The sequence below is a fragment of the Leopardus geoffroyi genome, chromosome E1, assembly GCF_018350155.1.
Source record: "Leopardus geoffroyi isolate Oge1 chromosome E1, O.geoffroyi_Oge1_pat1.0, whole genome shotgun sequence".
In the NCBI taxonomy this organism is placed as follows: Eukaryota; Metazoa; Chordata; class Mammalia; order Carnivora; family Felidae; genus Leopardus; species Leopardus geoffroyi.
In genome coordinates, this window is record NC_059330.1 from 35,450,330 (window position 1) to 35,469,004 (window position 18,675).

General features: G+C 56.6%; 1 protein-coding gene and 2 long non-coding RNA genes across 9 annotated transcripts in view; 1 reads left to right on the top strand and 2 right to left on the bottom strand.

Annotated features, from left to right (window-relative positions):
• Window positions 1-7,345, bottom strand: part of ITGA3 (integrin subunit alpha 3) — a 31,289-nt gene extending 23,944 nt beyond the window's left edge. For both annotated transcript variants that reach the window (XM_045488454.1, XM_045488455.1), the window contains exons 1-2: window positions 7,116-7,345; window positions 6,459-6,666 (exon numbers count right to left, since the gene is read on the bottom strand). In XM_045488454.1, coding sequence (XP_045344410.1) covers window positions 6,459-6,666; window positions 7,116-7,218 — 311 coding nt within the window. In that variant the 5' untranslated portion in view covers window positions 7,219-7,345. The remainder of the gene's footprint in view (window positions 1-6,458; window positions 6,667-7,115) is intronic.
• Window positions 1,066-16,653, top strand: LOC123603486. Of its 6 annotated transcripts, XR_006714906.1 has the most exons (7): window positions 7,353-7,706; window positions 11,468-11,662; window positions 11,759-12,015; window positions 12,191-12,348; window positions 13,836-13,968; window positions 14,734-14,855; window positions 15,134-16,653. It is a non-coding gene; the product is annotated as an uncharacterized LOC123603486 (long non-coding RNA). The 6 variants fall into 6 exon arrangements; XR_006714909.1 differs by lacking the exon at window positions 7,353-7,706 and adding an exon at window positions 1,066-1,179 and having other exon boundaries at window positions 14,734-16,653; XR_006714904.1 differs by having other exon boundaries at window positions 7,355-7,706; window positions 14,734-16,653.
• Window positions 14,094-17,528, bottom strand: LOC123603487. The gene is made up of 3 exons (XR_006714910.1): window positions 17,517-17,528; window positions 17,173-17,175; window positions 14,094-14,209 (listed from the first exon to the last, which is right to left on the bottom strand). It is a non-coding gene; the product is annotated as an uncharacterized LOC123603487 (long non-coding RNA).
• Window positions 17,529-18,675: the final 1,147 nt, after the last annotated feature.

Below are 18,675 nucleotides of genomic sequence, written 5' to 3' on the forward strand. Positions count from 1 at the left end.
CCTCTAAAGTATATGAGGACTTTGGTCCAGGGGCTGGCACCAAAGAATAGGAGGTAACGAGTGAATGCAGCGAGTGTCCCCTAAACCACAGCCAGATGAGCCGAGGTCAGCAGGGCCCTGAAGTGACTTGGGTGATACCTACTCTCCCCCCACACGGCACCACCACCACCTTGAGACAGGCATACAAGGTGCGGGGGGCTGGGTACCTGACACTTTGGACAATGGGGCCGCAGGGCAGAGTTCTTGGCAGTGGGCACCAGCGTGGGGATGGGCGAGGACAATCACGTTGCCCCCAGCCTGCCTAGAACCCGTCTTTGGGGATGCTAACCGCAAGTTCCTCCAAGGGTGCTTAGGGCCCTGGCCACCCATCCCGTCCCAGAGAGGTGGCTATTGGAGAGGAAGGCAGATCAGCCTGGAAGCAGGATCTCAGAAGACGGTCCTTAGCCCACCAGCATCAGAAATCTCTGGCATCTTTGTTAAAACAGCAAAGCCCTCAGCCGACCACAGACTGTCCGAATTGCATCTGGGGGTGGAGCCCTGGAACCTGCATATCTAACATGGGCACCTCAGTTTGAGAAGACAGCTCTACGTCCCCCTTGCTCTTGGGGCATCATCTCCCGGCAGCCTCTGGACATTCGGCCAGGCCCGCCTCCCAGACCCTGATGGACGCAGCCTTCTGGGTGATGGGTACCTCCTAGGTACCCCTCCATCTGGCCCCGGCAACACTATCACCCTGAGGCTTCCGGCTCAGAACTTGGGCTCTGGGCTTCCTGCCAGAGTCTGGAGGTGCACAGCAACGGCCCCACCTGCAGCTCCTTCCTGGGACCTGTAAGCAAGGGCTGCAAGGAGGGGGCAGGGCAGGGCCCGGGCATGCTGGGACGTGGGGTGCCTCCGCCCACTGATGTCAGGAATGCGCTGCCTGGGGGTGCTGGCAAGGGGGCGGGACTTCTGCCTGCACCTCACTCCTCGGGCTCAGACCTCACCCTGGGAAGTGTGGCTGGGGGCGGGGGTGCGGCTTCTTTAAGCAGAGCAGTGCTAGGAGGTGCGGGCAGGAAGGCTGGCAGGGCACCAGGGTGGCAGCCAGGCCCGGTTAGTCATCCACTGTCTGGGCCGGAGAGGGTGCCCGGTGAGTCCGCTGCCTGACCACCCATGGACATCTGCCCCCGGCGCAACTGACAGGTGAGAGACAGAAGCAAAAGCCCGTGGGAAAGGAACATTCCAGCCAGCCTGTGGGGAAAAAAACCCTGACGGCCTGCTCGCGGGGTTTGTTCGGCCTTGTGTGGCAATCTCTTTTCCCTCTCTGAGCTGTGAGTGCCTCATCTGTAAAATGGGGACAGCAGCTGTCCCACCAACCCTGGAGGGGGGACAAAGGGGTTCATTCTTCAAGAGGGCTTTCTGACTATGAAGTCATGGCCAACGTGAGCACCGTCCGTCTGACTCCTTGTGGCATCAGGGACTGGCCTTAACTTACTCCCAGGTGTCCCCCCTCCACCCAAGCACCCAGGAATCTTTGCCCCACCGGGTTTAGGGGAACTGGAACCAAGGGCAAATAGCAGACTAGTTCGGTTTAGAGGGAGCAGAGGTCGGGACCTAAGTGGCACTTCCACAGGGGTGGAATCACTAAGGTGGGGGTGGGGCATTCTAGCACGGTTGCTCAGGTTTGGCTGGAGGTAGAGGCTGAGGGATGGCTACCGTGACCTTGAAGGGGTAGGTCCAGGCCTCGGTGGGCGAGGAGTCCCTGGGGAGCCCCGGTTGCAGTCCAGGGCGCGAAATGCAGAGGCGGTGTTGCTGGCCCCCCCCTGAGCCCTGACCAAGTTGTTGGGATGGGGGAGGGTGGTGAGATGGCTGAGGAGCCGGGTGACCGTGACCTCCTAGCTTTGCTCATCTCAGAGGGCATGGGCGGAGGGGCCCCTCCTCTTAGCCCCCTGGGGTACCGAGCAGGCAGAGCCAGGCACGAATGGCAACTAGATTGAAAGAAATTCCTTTGCCATCTATACCCATTCGGCCCTCACCCTGCACCAGCCTTGTGCCCACTGATGGGCAGTGGGGCAGGGCTGGTGCCCTAATTCCAGCCCCACATCCTAGGCCCCTCCTTTCCCAGAGATTCCACAGGGAGCCCCCCCCCCCCACCAAACCCTTTCGAGTATTTTTAGCTCCTACTTGGCCTGCTCGGAGGCCCTTTAAGGCCCTCTGGCTCCCAGCCCGGGATCCAGTGGGTCTATAGCCAGAGGACTGGGAGTTGGATGGGGGAAGGCCTGTGCTGAAGGTCAGGTCCAGCTTCCTCTAGCCACAGCCAGGTGTGGGAGAGACCTTACTGGCACGTAAACTGAAGTGTAAAATACCATGCAAATGAGCACCTCTGCTACCTGCTTTCGGGTCTGGTCCAGATCAGTGAGTCCAAAAGCTGACCCCTCCCAGACCACCCCTGAGCCCACCCTCTGGGCAGCAGTCAGAAGAGAAGGGAAGCTAGAGGGATGCTTTACCTAGCTCTGGGAGCACAGAAGAAAGGAGGGAGATCGGACAGCCCCTCTCCTGGAGCCGGGCTGGGGCCCTCTGAGAACTAGGGGGATGGATGAAATGACCTCTCGAGGGCTTTCAAAGAGCTGCCTCCTCAGCCTCTCCTTTGGCTCCAGCCAGACAGCCCCCTCCTGGCCTCTGGGGAGTCCCTCGAGCTCCAAGTCCCATCAAAGCACTTCCTCACCCCCATCCCATCACTCTTCCCGGAGCGGTTCAAAGCTAATGCAACAGCCAAGCAGAAAGCAGCCGAATGGGAGGAGGCTGGGGAATGGGATCCGGGAGCAGTTAAGGCACCAGGCTGGCCCCCTGGGGGGCCCTGGGGTGGGCTGATGCTCAGAGAGACCGCCTGTAAGATTCAACTTCCCAGGTCCCTGGCTTCGGGGGGGCGCTGGGGTGACTCAAGTGGGAAGCTTTCAGTTACCTTGGAGGAACCAGAAGGGCCAGCACTCAGACCACAGGCCCGGTGCCTTACTCCTCAGGCCAGGAAACGGGTCCTGCTGCCCGAATTAGCCATCTCCCCAGAGGCTGCTCCTGTGGCAGCTGAACTGTGGCCCTCTCCGTCCTCCCCCTACGTCTGCCTTACGCTGCCCCCTCTCCCTTCTGGTGACTCAGCCCAAGAACCAGAGCAATAAGCTGGAGGCAGCAAGACAATGAGAGAGGACAGGAGAAAGAGGCCTTGGCCCAAAACAAGGAGTCTTTCTCATTTCATCTCCCTCTTGCTGGCTCCTTAGTATTTTTTCCGTATTTGATTCCTTAGGGCGTTCTTCGTGCCATCTAACCTCAGTCCCCTGCACTGCATCAGACATCCCCTTCCTCCTTTGTTTAGCTCTGGCCAAATCCCTTCCACTTCTTTTTCTACCAGATCAGCCTTCCCCTGCCTCCTGCCCAATTTTAAACCTCCTTGGCCTGGACTGGTCACTGGAGAGAGCCAGAGGAAGAGGGTACCACGCGTGCAGGAATTCTCCTGCAGCCACGGCTGCTCTGCCCATTTCCTCTGGCACGAGGCTTGGAAGCTGCCAGGCGTCTGCCCTGCCCCGGGACACATGTTTTAGGAGAGCACAGCAGGCAAGCCTGGTTCCTACCTACCTACCTCAGATATGACCTCATTTGCCGGGAGCCACAACCACCTCCGCTGCCCCAGGCTCCTCGCTTCCAGGCAAGGGCAAAGGGGAGAGAGAGCCCCAGAGGTATCTTCCATAGCCCACAAGGTCAGGCCAGACCAGGACAACTGGATTCCCAGGAGGGAAGTACAGAGCAGGTGCAGGGGGCTGGGGGCAGGGGCCATCTCCCAGAGGAATAGTCCCTCTGCTTCCCCCGGGCTCCTCATGCGTCTCGCCAAGAAGCCCAAAGTCCTTAGTCCTTGGCCCTGCTCCACACCCCTCACTTCCAGAGACTGGGAAGCTGGGTTGGAGAGAGCTCTGATGTTGCAGACGGGGAAATCCGGTCCAGAGATAAAGGTGAACAAAGAGGTCCACACCTGGGTTTTTAACCGCTTCTGGAATAAGGCCTTCTTTGAGAATATGATGAAAACCACACTCCTCCCCTCCTTCTGCCCCCAGAACAATACACAGACACACGATATTTTCAGGGGCCCCTGCATCTCCCAGAAACCTTCTAGGAACCCCAGGCCAAGAGTTTTTTCAGGACCATGAAATCTCTCCCCTTTCTGAGGGGCTTTGCGGCTAACAGAATATAAGACTTGACTTGTCGGTTCCCCTCAAGCAGCTGTTCGCATCTGGCTCCACAGCTGGCCACAGCTAAACCCAGCTGGCCCGGCTGGCTCTCCCCAAGGGCCAAGGGGCAGAATTCGGCGAGAGGAGGAGAGATGAGCCAAGATACAGAGCCACCCCCGGGAAAGACAGGACATCCAAGAGACTGGCCCAGAACTCTATCTAGAACTACCTGCCTCTCCAAGGTGCAGTCGTTTTAGAACCTTCTGGGCTCCTGGCACGCCTAATGCCATCTCCAGCTGCCCAGGAAGAAAAGTAGAGGTCCTCTGCTCAGCCATCTTGGTCAGTGAGGGCCCGGCTCTGGCACAAGAGCCCTAAACTGCTCCTTGGAGACGTAGGCATACACACAGCACAGAGATATACACACTATCTCACGAAAGCCGAACTAGAAGTCATGTTGTTCTCCCCCTGACATGCAGAGAAATTAAGACTCAGATATTAGTGACAGATCCAAGACTGGAAACTGGCAGTGGGACTCTGGCACCTTTTCTCTCTCCTCCATGCCAAGTTGCCTCTTATAGGCCAACAGAAGCAGGAAGGAGCATATAGATCCAGGTCCAACCCCTCTTTGGGGAAAACTGGCCCAGAGAAGGGAAATATCTTGCCCCAGGCCACGTGGGGGTGGGGTGGGGGGTGGGGCTTACAGAATCCATTATTTACTCCAGCTTTTCATTATTTAATCTTGCCTTCCTGATCTTCTCTTTACACTATGCTGCCTTATATCATGCAGATTCAGGATTGAAAAATCCGAAAATCTTTTTTGGGGCTGGGGCGGAAAGAGCACCAACATAGAAACTTGTGCCGATGGTCACTTAGGGTCTCCAAAAGACGAAGGGCTCGCCACGAGCAGCCCGAAGTTGCTGGCGCTGTGCTGGGAAGGGTGTGGTGGACTGGGCCCCTGCAGAAGTGACATGGAAGCCAAGGAGGTAGGTAGACTGGGCTGGGGCTGGGCCAGCAGGGGCAGAGGCTGAGGCCGGGGCAGAGTTTGGACTTTGGATATTCCAAGCTTCCTCAAGTTTCTGCAGGCCCCAGCCAGCGTTGGGAAAGGCTTCAATAACACCCTATGTGCCTATGTCCTTTCGCTCAGCTGGAGTTGGACACCAGGTGGGGGTAGATGTCGGGCAGGTCCCCCAGCCCAAAGAGGTGGGGGGGGGGGCCTGCCCACCTGTCATAACTCCTTCCCCCCTGGGGTGGCCTCCCCTGCCCCAGCTGCCTTTCTCTCCCAAATGCCAACCCCAGCACCAGAGCCCATGGCAGAGAACCCTCTGAAACCTGCACACGCCCCTCTAGACACGAGTGTGCACCATGGCAAGGGGGATGGGGGGAGGAAACACAAACAGCTGGATGCAATCTCCTTCTCTCCTCTCCCCTGTGGCTAGCTGTTCCCCCTCCTTCTCCTTACAGCTGTTGGGGAAGGCGACCAGAAGAGAAAAACACTCTTTCCCTCTTCAAACCAAAACAAACACACTCAGGGCTGAAGATTCAACATGAATCTGTGGAATGCAGGGAAGATGTCTGGTGGGAGGGCGTCCCTGCTGGGGGTGGCTTGGGGAGCAGGAGACCAAGCAGGAGGTGGGACAGCTCCCTCGACTTCCCCATCCTCAAGGGGTCAGAGGGAGCTCCTGGACAGCTCCAAACGCCCACGCTGGCCCATCACTTCACCCAGCAACTGCCCAGCAGCTGAGGAGGCCCTCCAGTCCGGCTCTGCAGAGGGAGGGTGTGGCTGGCATGGCCGGCCGACTAAAATGCGAGGTGTAAAGGCCTGGGAGGGCTTAAATACATACGCCCACGGGTTCTTCCCAGGAACGGGGGAAGAGGGATCCACTAGGTGTTTATTTTCCCCAGGTCCCAGCCCTGGAGAGAAATACTCGGTACATGAGGTCCTCGGTTTACAGAATGGGAGGGTGCCCAGGAAACGGGGATCCCACTTCCAATCAAGAGAGGTGTGAAGAGCCCAGGGGCTGAGTTTAGGCAGGTTCTGGCCCGGTCAGCACTTGCCAGCGATTACCGACCCCATCCCCTACCCAACCCCTCCACTTCCCGCCAGACCTTGGCAACAGAAGGGCTGCCCAGGTCCCCGCCCCCTTAATCCCGGCTCCCTAGAGCCGGCGGCGGCCCCGCGGGCCTGGAAGCCCGGCTGCGCCTCGGCTAAGGATCCGCGCACCCTGCGCACACCCTCCCTCCCACCCCACCCCCGCCAGCCTCACTTACAGGTAGCGCTGCTGCCGCTCCGTCTGCCGATGGAGGGCGACCGAGTAGCCGAAGAGGCTGCCCGGGTTCCTGGCCTCCTTCACCACCAGGAATCGGGTGTCCAGGTTGAAGGCGGAGGCGACACGGCCCCCGGCGGCCACCATCAAGGCGAGCGCGCAGAGCATCGGGCGCGGGACGCAGGCGGCGCGGCGGGGGCCGGGGCCCATGGCTGCGAGCGGGAGCGGGGGCCGGGGCGACAGCGCGTGAGGGTGCGGAGCTGGGAGTGAGGACCTGTTCACCTGCTGCCCGCGCCACCGCAGAACAGTCGCGCGGGCCGCGTCGTTGAGCGCCGCAGCGCCGCGCTAAGTTTCTGGCCCCCGGCCCCGGTCAGTCTCACGTCCTCTCAGGGTCTGCGCTCTCAGATTCCTCTCCGAGGTTCGCGGGTCGGTTCTCCCGCCTGCCCGGCCGCCGGGTCACCGCCCCCCCCCACCCCCCACCGCCCCGGGCACCCTGACCCCAGCTGGTCCTGGCCGCGCCCCCTTGGCCGCACTGTGGCCCTCGATCCCGGCTCGGCGGCGGCTCTGGGCACGCAGACCGGTGGACCGCAAGGAAGACCGGAGGGAGGGGTTCCCTCCGCGCGCGCCCCGCCTCCCCACGCCCAAGCCCGCACCTCCCCACCTTGCGCGCCCAGCCGGGGCTCCGCTTTCCTTCCGGGGAAAGAGAAAAGGTCCCGGCTCCGCCACCGCCTCTTAAAGGGGCAGCATCGCCCCTCCCTCTTCATCCTCCCTCACCAGGCTCCGCCTTCAGCCCCAAACACCTGTCGGGAGCCCCCAAAGGCTTGGATTTCCCTTCTCCGCCCCATGCTTCTCCCAAGAAGCGTCACCCCCACCCCCCACCCCCACGCCCGAGCAAGATGGATTGGACGGGCGGGGCCGGGGGTGGGATTTGTCCGGCCGCTTTGCTCCGGTTGCTACTGCTGCTGGAAAGGCAGTTCCAGGCGCGGCCACCTCTGCGGGCCCGGCTGGAGAGCCCCGGCGTTGGCGTATCTGGGAACCGACGTCCGCGCGCCGCTGGCTGGAATGCGCCCGGCTCGCCTCCGCGGCGCTGTGAGTCCCCGAGAGGCGGCTGGCGGTCTCTGGACGTTCTTCCTCGCACCCAGGCCCTTCGCTGTCCTTGTCGAGATTGGTTTCTCTTGCCTACCCGCCCTCGCCCACCCTGATCCGGGCTGGGAGTGGTCCCTCAGCAAAGCCAGACGGATATTTAGCAGTGGTAATAACCAAGCATTGCTAGTTGTAGTAAGCCACAAGACAGCAGTTCCTCCAAAGGGCTGAGCCTTCTCGTCTCCCTTATAAGCTCGTCGGGGTGGAAATGAGTCCCTTCTCCTTAGAACGCACTGTGTGGCCAGGGAGCTGGGCCCAGACCGTACACGTATCTCATCCACTCCTGCCTTCAGGGCCCAGCCCAGCAGAATCCCAAAGGTCTCCTTCTCCTACTCGGGCTCAGACGGAGTGTTTGGAGACTGGGCGGGGACGGAGCCCCCATAGGTGCGTGATGGGTGGTGCCAGGTGGAGGTAGGTGGGCGGGGCCCCAAAGGTCTCGTTATCCTCCGAAGAATCTAACCGAAAGGGAACTTCAAGAGGTCACTATCTACTTTCTTGAATCTGACTCAGATTTCTCATATTGAAGCACAAAGACCCACTTCCGCTGAACATTCTTTTCTCCAGGCTGAAGGAACGTTCTTATTTTGGCCCAGAAATTCAGGCCTCAGCACTCGCTCTCTTGAAATTCGACTTAGAGGGCCTATCTCTGAGAGTTTATAATAGTAAGAAGAAAACTACTATGTAGCAAGTGCTCATGCAGCAGGAACTATGCTAAGTGCTTTACAAAGATTATTAAAATTTTTTTTAACATTTATTTATTTTTAGGACAGAGAGAGAGCATGAACGGGGGAGGGGCAGAGAGAGAGGGAGACACAGAATCGGAAGCAGGCTCCAAGCTCCGAGCCATCAGCCCAGAGCCCGACGCGGGGCTCGAATTCACGAACCGTGAGATCGTGACCTGAGCTGAAGTCGGACGCTTAACCGACTGAGCCACCCAGGTGCCCCTACAAAGATTATTAGATTAAAGCTTCGCAACAATCTTCGAAGATTATCTGTTTTAAAATGAGGCAACCGAGGCTCAGAGAGGTTAAGCAACTTGGTGAAGACCACACAGCTCGGATTTTAATCCTATATTATCTGGCCTCAGAGTCCTCCTTGACCACTTATGCTAATCATTAACACTTGTACAATACTTGGGGCAGCTCTAGGTTTTTCCGGGGGTGGGGGTGGGTGGGGGTAGAGCCTGAAGCCTGTACAATTTGGAGCCCTCTTTAAGGAGAGGAATAAAGAGCTGGGAGTACAAAATTAGATTCAGAGGCTGGAAAGGGACTTGCACGTTATAGTTTATGAATCATTTCACGTGCAGACTTTTATTTCACCCTCCTGGCCTCTCTGTGAAGTCAGGATTATCATCCTCACTTGATTTATGAGGGAGTCTGGATGTCCAAGGTCACACAGCTCATTTGAGTCGGAGCTAGGACCGGAAGCCCCTGACCACACCTATGTCTTTAAGAGACGAGTCCCAGGCAGATGTTGGTCAGACAGCCAGATGCATCTAAATGAAAGCAGCTGAAGTAACAGCGTTCTCTGTGATGTTCTGCGAGACGACATCCATCCCTGTCTGCCCTTAGGACAGCATCTGTTCCCGGGCTGTGACTCCCAGAGCCACCCAGCCTCTCCCCGTAGTCTGCCTTCTAGTCTAGCGCCCACAGGGCCATCTAAGGTCAAGGAACAAGAAGCTGACCGGGATGGAAGTTGACCAGTTACCTTGTTCCCCTTTGGGCTGGCTACTGGGTCCTCCACTGCATTCCTGGAGGAGGGGTGACATCCAGGGCCAGGAGAGCGGGGGCCAGGGTGGCCACTTAGTGTGGGCAGGGGTCCCACCTGACACAGCTTTGAGCGTCCTGTGATGACAGATGGGCTCTATGCCAGGCATTATCTCTTTGGCCATCCCAAACAGGAATGACCAGCATGTCCGATCCCAGGGCTGGGAGCAGGAAAGGGAGGAGGGATGGTGTTTCCACTCTAGGGGAGTATCCTGAGGGAATGTGGGAGCCAGAGCAGGGCGCCTGGTGGGGGGGGGGGAACTCCAGCTAAGGAATGTAGGGGAGTGTCAGATAGGTCTGGGGGAGACAGAGCAGGGATGGAGGGAGACGTGGACACTGGAAGGGTCTCTGGGCTAGAGAGATTCAGAAAGGGAAACCGTAACGTCATGACAAAGTTCTGAAGTCCTCTGGTTCCAGTGATGTGTCATCCACGGCTTCGTCTCATTCGTCAGTTGACTTTATCACGTCAGTTCTGCTCTGTGGAGAAGGAGCCCTAGTAACTACAAAGGTAGACAGAGAAAAACAGAGACACATAAATAACATGCCTCAGGAGGACCCAGAGTCCACTTTTTTTTTAATTTTTTTTTTCAACGTTTATTTATTTTGGGGACAGAGAGAGACAGAGCATGAACGGGGGAGGGGCAGAGAGAGAGGGAGACACAGAATCGGAAACAGGCTCCAGGCTCCGAGCCATCAGCCCAGAGCCTGACGCGGGGCTCGAACTCACGGACCGCGAGATCGTGACCTGGCTGAAGTCGGACGCTTAACCGACTGCGCCACCCAGGCGCCCCTAGAGTCCATTTTTTAAACTTTTTTTAATGTTTATTTATTTTTGAGACAGACAGAGAGAGAGAGAGAGAGAGAGAGCAAGCAGGGGAGGGGCAGAGAGAGAACGGGAGACAGAGGATCGGAAGTAGGCTCTGTACTGACAAGCAGTGAGCCCGAGGCAGGGCTCACACTCACAAACAGTGAGATCATGACCTGAGTCAAAGTGGGATGCTTAACCGACGGAGCCCCCCCGCCCCCCGCGAGGCGCCCCTCGGAGTCCCGTTTTTGATTGGCTGCTGACAGCTTGTAAGCACCCCCCCTCCCTCTTCCCCTTTGCCCCACACCTGGACAAGCTGATAATAAAACTGGGGGGCTGTGTTCCCTCCTTTGGCATCCATGGAGGATTCGAACTCCGTCAGGCCTTCTCTGCTCAAACGCTCACTTTGATCTCACTCCCCAACCACAAGAAGGCAATCTCCTTTCCTTGCTCTCCCTGGCTGGTTCAGACCTTGCTCCACACGCCAGCCCTGCTCTCCCCCAGAGACCTCAATTATGTAAATAACAAACCTTTTCATGCCCTCTTGGCGTGTGTGTGGCGTCATCAGTCTTGAGATCAAGCAAAACCTTGGGTGGGGTCCGTCTGCCTCTGGGGGAGCCTGGCAACAAGCCAACTCTGGGTTGTGCTGTAAAGGCAGGGAGGCTTCTTGGAGGAGGAGTATCTGGACAAGGGAGAAGGGAAGGACTAGCAAGACGGGGGCCTCGGGACAGAAGAGGGCAGAAGAGCCGGGGCCTGGTTTGGGGTGAAATTTCCTCAGTCGCAACAATGACAACGTCAAGATTCTATAAAGGCGCCTCGGTTTATTTAGCGCTTGCTGGGTTTGCGCTAGCCTTCCTCTGGGTGACCACCCCCGACCCCATCTCGCTCGCCCAGAGCCCCAGGCTTGCTCAGTCCTCACAGGAAGGTCAGCACGCAGATGGGGTGTGCACAGGCAGCTGGGGAGAGAGGTGGAGCAGAACTGGGGTGCCGTGTGTGTGTTGAGTGCAGGCTCTTTTCGGCCTTCTCACCTTGGGCAAGTTACTTTCCTCCTCCGAGCCTCGATTTCCCCATCTGTGCAACGAAAGGGCCGGAGGAGATCTCTCATTATTCCCTCGCTGGCATCCTGTGTGTCCTAAGGCTCCTAATATTTGTTGAACTAAGTGGATGAGATCTCTGCTATTGAATTAAGACTCAGGTCTCTATCTCTGATCTGAATTGGAAATGCAAATTACTGAGGAGGGAGGGAGGAGCCGTGAAGCATGAATGGGTTTATCAGATTTCCTTTCTCCTGTGACCTAGATACCGGCAGGCGCCTGGTCCCCGGCTCAGAATCTGTCAGCCTCAAACATTCATTGACAACCTACGATGGCCTGGCACAGAGCTGAGAACCTCCAGGGGTGTCAGAGACGAACCAGAACATCTTCCAGGGAGACCTTCACCTTGACCCCATATTCGAGCTTTCACCTTGACCCCACGTTCAGAGAGCTCTCAAATGTAAACAGCCTAAGTCTGCACCACATTGTATTTTAGGGCTGGGCGGGGGATGGACGGGCAATGGGGGTGCCACGCAGTCACTCTTGAATCTTCTAGGCCTTACGGTGACTTCCAGTCTGGGCTTGCAGTGTGATTATAGAAACCCGACGCACAGGTTTGTTGGAAAACAGTAGAGCTGAGGCCCAGAAGTGACTCACTACGAGATAGTTGTGCTGCCTTGTTGATTACACTTGTATTCCCAGCACCCGTGACGGTCACTCACACGCGGTAGTGCATCTTCAGCCACCGTGTGTCCAGCTGAATTCAGTTGGCCACATGCTCCGTACGGCCCTAAATCAGGGAACACAGGAGAGGTGAGTGAGAGGCCAGCTCGGTCTCGTAAATATCCTCTTGCTCCCGTCCCCTCCCCCACCCTGGGATCCTGTTGGGACAAATGTCTTGGCTCAGTGGGTTGAAAAGGAAAGTCAGAATTCTGAGGCATGAATTGCTGTGCCCACTGACTCACTTCCTCCTCCCCACCCACTGCAGACCCAGCCGGGCCCTGAGTAACACAGGTTGCAGCCTTCTCCCTGCCCGTGCCCCTCATCCGAGCACTCCACCCCCCAGCCCTCGCTGCGGACCTCACCCGTGAGTGGAAGGGCAGTGACGCCAGCTGCCCCTGATCTGAAATGCGCTTGCAAGTTTTGGTGAGCTAGGGGGCAGGGGGTGGGGGTTGGGGACGGGAACAAATTCTGCTCTCAGGACCCCGAGCCTGATGTGCAAGGCAGAGCACCCCTCTGGAGTTTGACCTGGGAGGTACCAGAAATTCCCCTCCTCATAACGGGCGCTCTCCTTTCCTGCCAGGATCACAGAAATTCTCACCATGAGGCAACCTTCCTGTTGCCCTAAGGCCTTGTCTCCCGAACGTTCTTATTAAAAGGCAGGGAGCTCACCTGGCAGGGTAGCACGTGGGCTCCCTGGCAGGGATGGGGCAGGATGTTACAGCATCTCCCACAGAGCCCAGGGCCCTGGGTTATAAATGATTCAGGCAGCAGGAAGGTAGGGGGGAGGGAGGGAAGAGGCCAGGGCTGGGACAGAGAATGATTTAATGGAGGGGGGTGGCAGGCAGGCCCCTGGCACTGTCCTTACTGGTTCCCAGTTAGCATGATGGGCAGTGAAGAAGGGATTTCACTTTCCTGCAAAACAGTGCCCCCGAGTCTTGGGCTTTTCCCTCTGGAGGTCCCTTCCCTGCCTTGTCCTGGGCTCCTCTGATGGGAAGAAGAGTTGTAAGGGCTTGGGGGACGTCACGGCCACTCCTCGGTGGCAGAACTGCTCTGGGCAGCACTCCTGACCGTGGCTCGGAGGCGGAGCGCGGGCACAGCCCATCTGGACTGCCGAATGAGATGGAACTCAGGGGTACGGTGTGGGGGGTGGGGTGGGGGGAGACAATCAGATGCGCATGGGGACACGGGCCCAGCCAGGGGCCACGGGCGGGGCAGCTGGGCAGCAATCACAGAGGCTGCAAGGGACACGCTCAGGAAAGGATTCGGCTTGCCGGCCTTGGAACTGAAGGCAACGGCTGCGTTCACTCACCCCTGCGAGTGAGCTGAGAGCCTTTGCGGATTCAAAAGACCGATCCGGGGCGGATGCAGGGATGGACCCGAGAAAGGACGAGGACCTGCCCTGCTGCAGAGATGTACATGGACGTGAGAGATACGTGGGTGAGGGTGGGGACAGGAGCCGGTGACGCGTTGGTGCAGGGGATGCGGGGAGAGGTCAGTAGCCAGTAGCTGGCGAGTCCGCGGGACCTCCGGGGCCTCCTAGGTGGAGGTGTGTTCGGCAATCTGCCAGAGGCCCCGGGACAGGGGTGGAGGCACACAAGGCCAGAGTCCGGGAGGGCCCCCCAAAGTGGCGCGCTCCAAACCTTCCGGCAGAGGGAAGATCCTAGAGGCCTTTCCCCAGAAGCACTAGCCTCAGCTTGGATGTCAACCGGGCTCCTTGGGGTCAGGCTTGGCCCGCAGCAGGCTCCCCTGAGATAGTTCCCAGGGTCTCTCACCACCTGCACCCTGGACTCCAGGCCTCAGCTCTGTCCTTTCTTCCCTCTGGCCCCCTTCTTGTTCTAACTCTCTTGGTTACCACCCCCGAGGCCCCCGCTTCATTCATTCCCTGCCTACCCTCTTCTCTGCCCCCACAGACACCCTTAGACGTCTGAACAATGCACAGCTGTCCTTGCTGCCAGTGTGCCGGGCAGTAGAGCCCCTACCCCAATGCACATCAGCCTCTGACTCACCTTTAGTCATCTCTGACCCTCATTTCTTTGCCAAGAGGTGACGGTCATGCCCAACTCTGGGAATAGTTGGGACATAACTGAGACCATACCTGAGGCTCACCTGGCATGGGACCACCCCCTGTGCCCTTCCCTTCTCTTCCCTTGGACAATCATTACCTGGCCCCAGGGCTTTACTACCTTGACCCTATTCAAAACTAACCTTAGACGACTCGCTGCTCAGCCCGGGGCTTGAGGTTCCTCCACGACCACCTGCTTCCCTTTGGTCCTTGCACCCCCCACTCCCATCCTTTCCCCCTGGCTCCAGCCCGTGGGGGAGGGAGATCATCCCCCAAATCCGGCTCGCCCCTTTCTCGAGACCTTTGCCCGGAGTGCCTGAAAGCAACATGCCAGCATCTTCCTGCCCATCGACAGCTCCCCTTCCATCAAGGCCAATCGAGGCCCAGTCCCAGCTCCCTGGGCCTCAACGGATGCTTTCTGCTCTGGCACAGCCCTGTTTTTCCCTCGGATAGAGCGCTCGCCATATTGGGCCATATGTCACTTATTAGCTGGGGCGAAGTTGCTTAAGCTCTCTGTGACTCAGTCTCTCTGTCTGCACTGGAGCTAATAACTGCACTCTAACCCTAGAGTCGTTGCGGAGAGTAGATAAGAACGTGCACAGGGCCCGCCGCAGAGTAAATAGGCCAATAAATGTTATTTTTTGTTGTTGAGATGGGGGGGTGGGTGACGACAGGGCCCCCAACAGCCCTGACTCTCAGAGAAGGCAAGCCCAGACCGCCCCCCTCTCTCTCCACCCTGCCCATAGCTCCTACGACACTGCTCTGCTGGGAGTGGAGGTCAGTGATATGCCTCAGATTGAAGCTTCTCTGGTCCATCAAACAAATCGCAGGGCTCCTTTGTGGGTTCCCTTCGGCTCCATTCACTGCGGTGCATGGACGTTTCTGTGCCTGGGAAATGGACCCCCAAGAGCTAGTGGAGTTATCAGCCCCTGGGGAACCCCCATCACAGAGGAGCCTGGCTGGCCTTCCCCGGGGCTCAGAGTGGGACTCCAACACAGAGATGGGGACCGGTGGAGAGTGGGCATCCTGGAATTCTTCCTGGAGGAGGAAAATGGGGAGAGCTAGGCTGAGAAAAGGGGTGACAGGTTTCACGGGGAGTCTCATTGTGCCAAGCTCTTTATGTAGATTGCGACCTTTATTTTTCAGGAGGAGCCTGTGAGGTCAGTCCTGTGATCTGCTTTTCCAGAAGGAAGCAAAGGCCCGGACTGACAAAGCGACATGCCCAAGGTCACACCATTCCAGAGGGGAGCAGGATTCTAGTCCTGATCTGCTGGGCTCTGAGGGGAGGGCCAGGCCGAGGATGGTGGGAGAATTCCAGACTCTGGCCAGCTGCCCCTGCATCCAGGGAGGCTGTGGGTGGGGTGGAAACAGCCACCAGAAGCCAGGGGCACGCGGCAAACAAGGGTGCCAGGAAATGAACCGGACCCAGGGTCCTTCCTCCCGGCCCGCCCTGTGCCCCTGGCCAACTGCCGCCTCCCTTTGAGGCTTCTCCCGGCAAGAGAACAGAGAAAGCTGGGCCGGAGCCCAGGGATGGCCTTACACGGGGGGGGGGGGGGGGGGTGGACCAGGAGGGTCTTGAAGCCCAGGAGGAGCCCTGACAGGCCTAAGCACCCCCGTTCCTGGGAGGAGAGATAGAGATCCCAGGGGTCTCATCCTGTTTGTCTCAGATGGAGCTCAGACTGGGGCCTCGCACAGAGAAGGCGCTCAATAAATGTGTGTCGAAACGAGGTACAGCAGGTGTGCCGTCCAAACTGTGAGGCTGGAGGTGAAGAGGCCGGGTCCGGACACGGTTTCTGCCCCCGCCTTGTGACCCTGGACGAGTCTCAGAACGTCCCTATCCGTCAGATCAAGCTGTTATCCTGGAATGTGCACCATCGCTTGGGTCCCTTCCAGCTCTGACAATGCAGTTCCATTCATTCTTTTACTCACTCGCTAATTTGTTGTCTCAGCGAAATACATCGTAGAGCCCGAGAAATATACTTTGGTACTAATGAGGCAGTGGGCAGAGTGGCGGCAATCAGCAAAGCTTGTGGGGGGATAGTGACGGGTCCCCCTCTTGAGCAGGGACTCTGGGGTCAGATGGCCTGGGTTCAGATTCTCCCTCCATGACCTGCTCACTGAGTAACCCTGGGCAAGTTACTTACTCACGTTGAACTTGGACTTCCTCATCTGTAAGATGGAGATGATAGGAGGATATACTTCATAGGGTTATTGTAAAAATTAAATGGGATAATACAAATAAGTTGCTTAGGGAAATAGTACACAGCAGGCACCCAACAAGTCTTAGCTCTTCCCGTTCCTTAGAAGGCGAGCGAACTCCAGCAGACAAAGGGGGCTGCTGTGTGGGTGCAGGGGTAGGGGTGGGGGGAAGCATCAGAACAGCATGTGCTTAGATACAGAGGCGGGAAAATCCAGTACTGCCGAGGAGCACCAAGAGACCCGTCCAGACTAAGTGGGAAGAGGTAAGTTGGGCGCAGATGGTGAGCGCCTTTGGTCAGGCTAAGAAACTTGAATCTGATCCTGTAGGTTGGCATTTCCCAACTGCTGCTCCCCAGAATTCCATGAGCCGTTACTGGATGTTTTATAAATATTTCAGGGCACCCGGGTGGCTTAATTAAGCGTCCGACTCCTGCTCAGGTCATGATCTCGTGGTACGCGAGTTCGAGCCCCGCAGTGGGCTCTGGGCTGACAGCCCAGAGCCTGGAACCTGCTTCGGATTCTGTGTCTCCCTCTCTCTCTCTGCCCCTCCTCCGCTCACATTCTCTCCCTCTCTCTCTCTCTCTCTCTCTCTCCCTCCCTCCCTCAAAAATAAATAAAATTTAAAAATTAAAAAATAGGGGTGCCTGGGTGGCTCAGTCGGTTAGGCGTCCGACTTCAACTCAGGTCACAATCTTGCGGTCTGTGAGTTCGAGCCCCGCGTTGGGCTCTGAGCTGATGGCTCAGAGCCTGGAGCCTGCTTTCGATTCTGTGTCTCCCTCTCTCTCTGCCCCTCCCCCGTTCATGCTCTGTCTCTCTCTGTCTCTAAATAAACATTAAAAAAATAAAAATTAAAAAAATATATATATAAATATTTAAGGGGTGGGGGATGGGGGAGAGGACAGGATGACTGGATGTCCACATGCAAAAGAATAAAGCTGGACCCCTACTTTAGATCAGGTACAAAAATTAACTCAAAACGGATCAACGATCTAAATACAAGAGCTAAACCAAAAACTCTTAGGAGAAAGCAGAGGGGTAAATCTTCGTGTTCTTGGATTTGGCAATGGATTCTCAGATGTGACCAAGGGAAGCAGCAAAAGAAAATATAGGCAAACCCATCGAGACCATGCCATGGTCTCGATGTTTAGGCCCGTCCCCCTCCCCACCACATCTGTATGTGACAGTGCTGATCTCCAAGGTGGAGGTGGGGCCTTTGAGGGGTGATTAGGTCGGGAGGTCAGAGCTTCCGGATTGTGATCAGTGCCCTTATAAAAAGAAGCTCCCCAGAGCCCCCCAGCCTCATGTGAGGATACAGGGAAAAGTCTGCAACCCGAAGAGCGTCCTCACCTGACTGTTGTTGTGCCCTGATCTTTGACTTCCAGCCTCCAGAATAAACGTCTGTTGTTTATAATCTACCCACTCTGTGGTATTTTGTCGCAGGAGCCCGAACGGACTAAGACACTGAACTTCATCACAATTTAAAACTTCTGTGCTTCAAAGGACCCCTTCACGAAAGCAAAAAGATAACCCATAGAATGGAATAAAATATTTCCAAATCATAAATCTGATAAGAGATTGGTTTCTAGAATATATAAAGAACTCTTACAACCCAATAAGAAAAAGGCAAGCTTAAAAATGGGCAAAGGATCGGGGCGCCTGGGTGGCTCATTGGTTAAGTGGCCAACTCTTGATTATGGCTCAAGTCATGATCTCAGTTTGTGAGTTCGAGCCTAGCATTGGGCTCCGTGCTGATGGTGCAGAGGCTGCTTGGGATTCTCTCTCTCTCCCTCTCTCTCTCTGTGCATGGATGTTCTCTCTCCCTCTTTCTCTCTCTTTCTCAAAATAAATGAATAAACTTAAAAAAAATTTTTAATGGGCAAAGGATCTGAATAGAAATTTTTCTAAACAAGACATACAGATGGCCAACAAGCCTATAAAAAGATGCTCAACATCACTAATCATTAGGGAAAAGCAAATCAAAACCACAGTGAGGGGCACCTGGGTGGCTCAGTCATTTAAGCATCTGACTTTGGCTCAGGCCATGATCTCACAGTTCATGAGATCGAGCCCCGTGTTGAGCTCTGTGCTGACAGCTCAGAGCCTGGAGACTGCTTCGGATTCTGTGTCTCCCTCTCTCTCTCTCTGCCCTCCCCCACTCGCATTCTGTCTGCCTCTCTCTCAAAAATAAATAGACACTTAAAAAAAAAAAAACCCACAATGAGATATCACTTTATACTCCCGAGGATGGCTTGAACCAAAAAGTCAAAGTGTCGGTGAAGGCGCAGAGAATTCGGAGCCCTTGGGCATGGCTGGTGGGAACGTTAAATGATGTGATTGCTTCAAAAAATAGTCTGGCATTTTCTCAAAGAGCTAAACATAGACTCACCATTTGACCCAGCAATTCCACTCCCTGGTATATACCCAGGAGAGATGAACACATATGTCTGCACAAAAGCTTGTACGCGACTGTTCGTGGCAGCATTATTCGT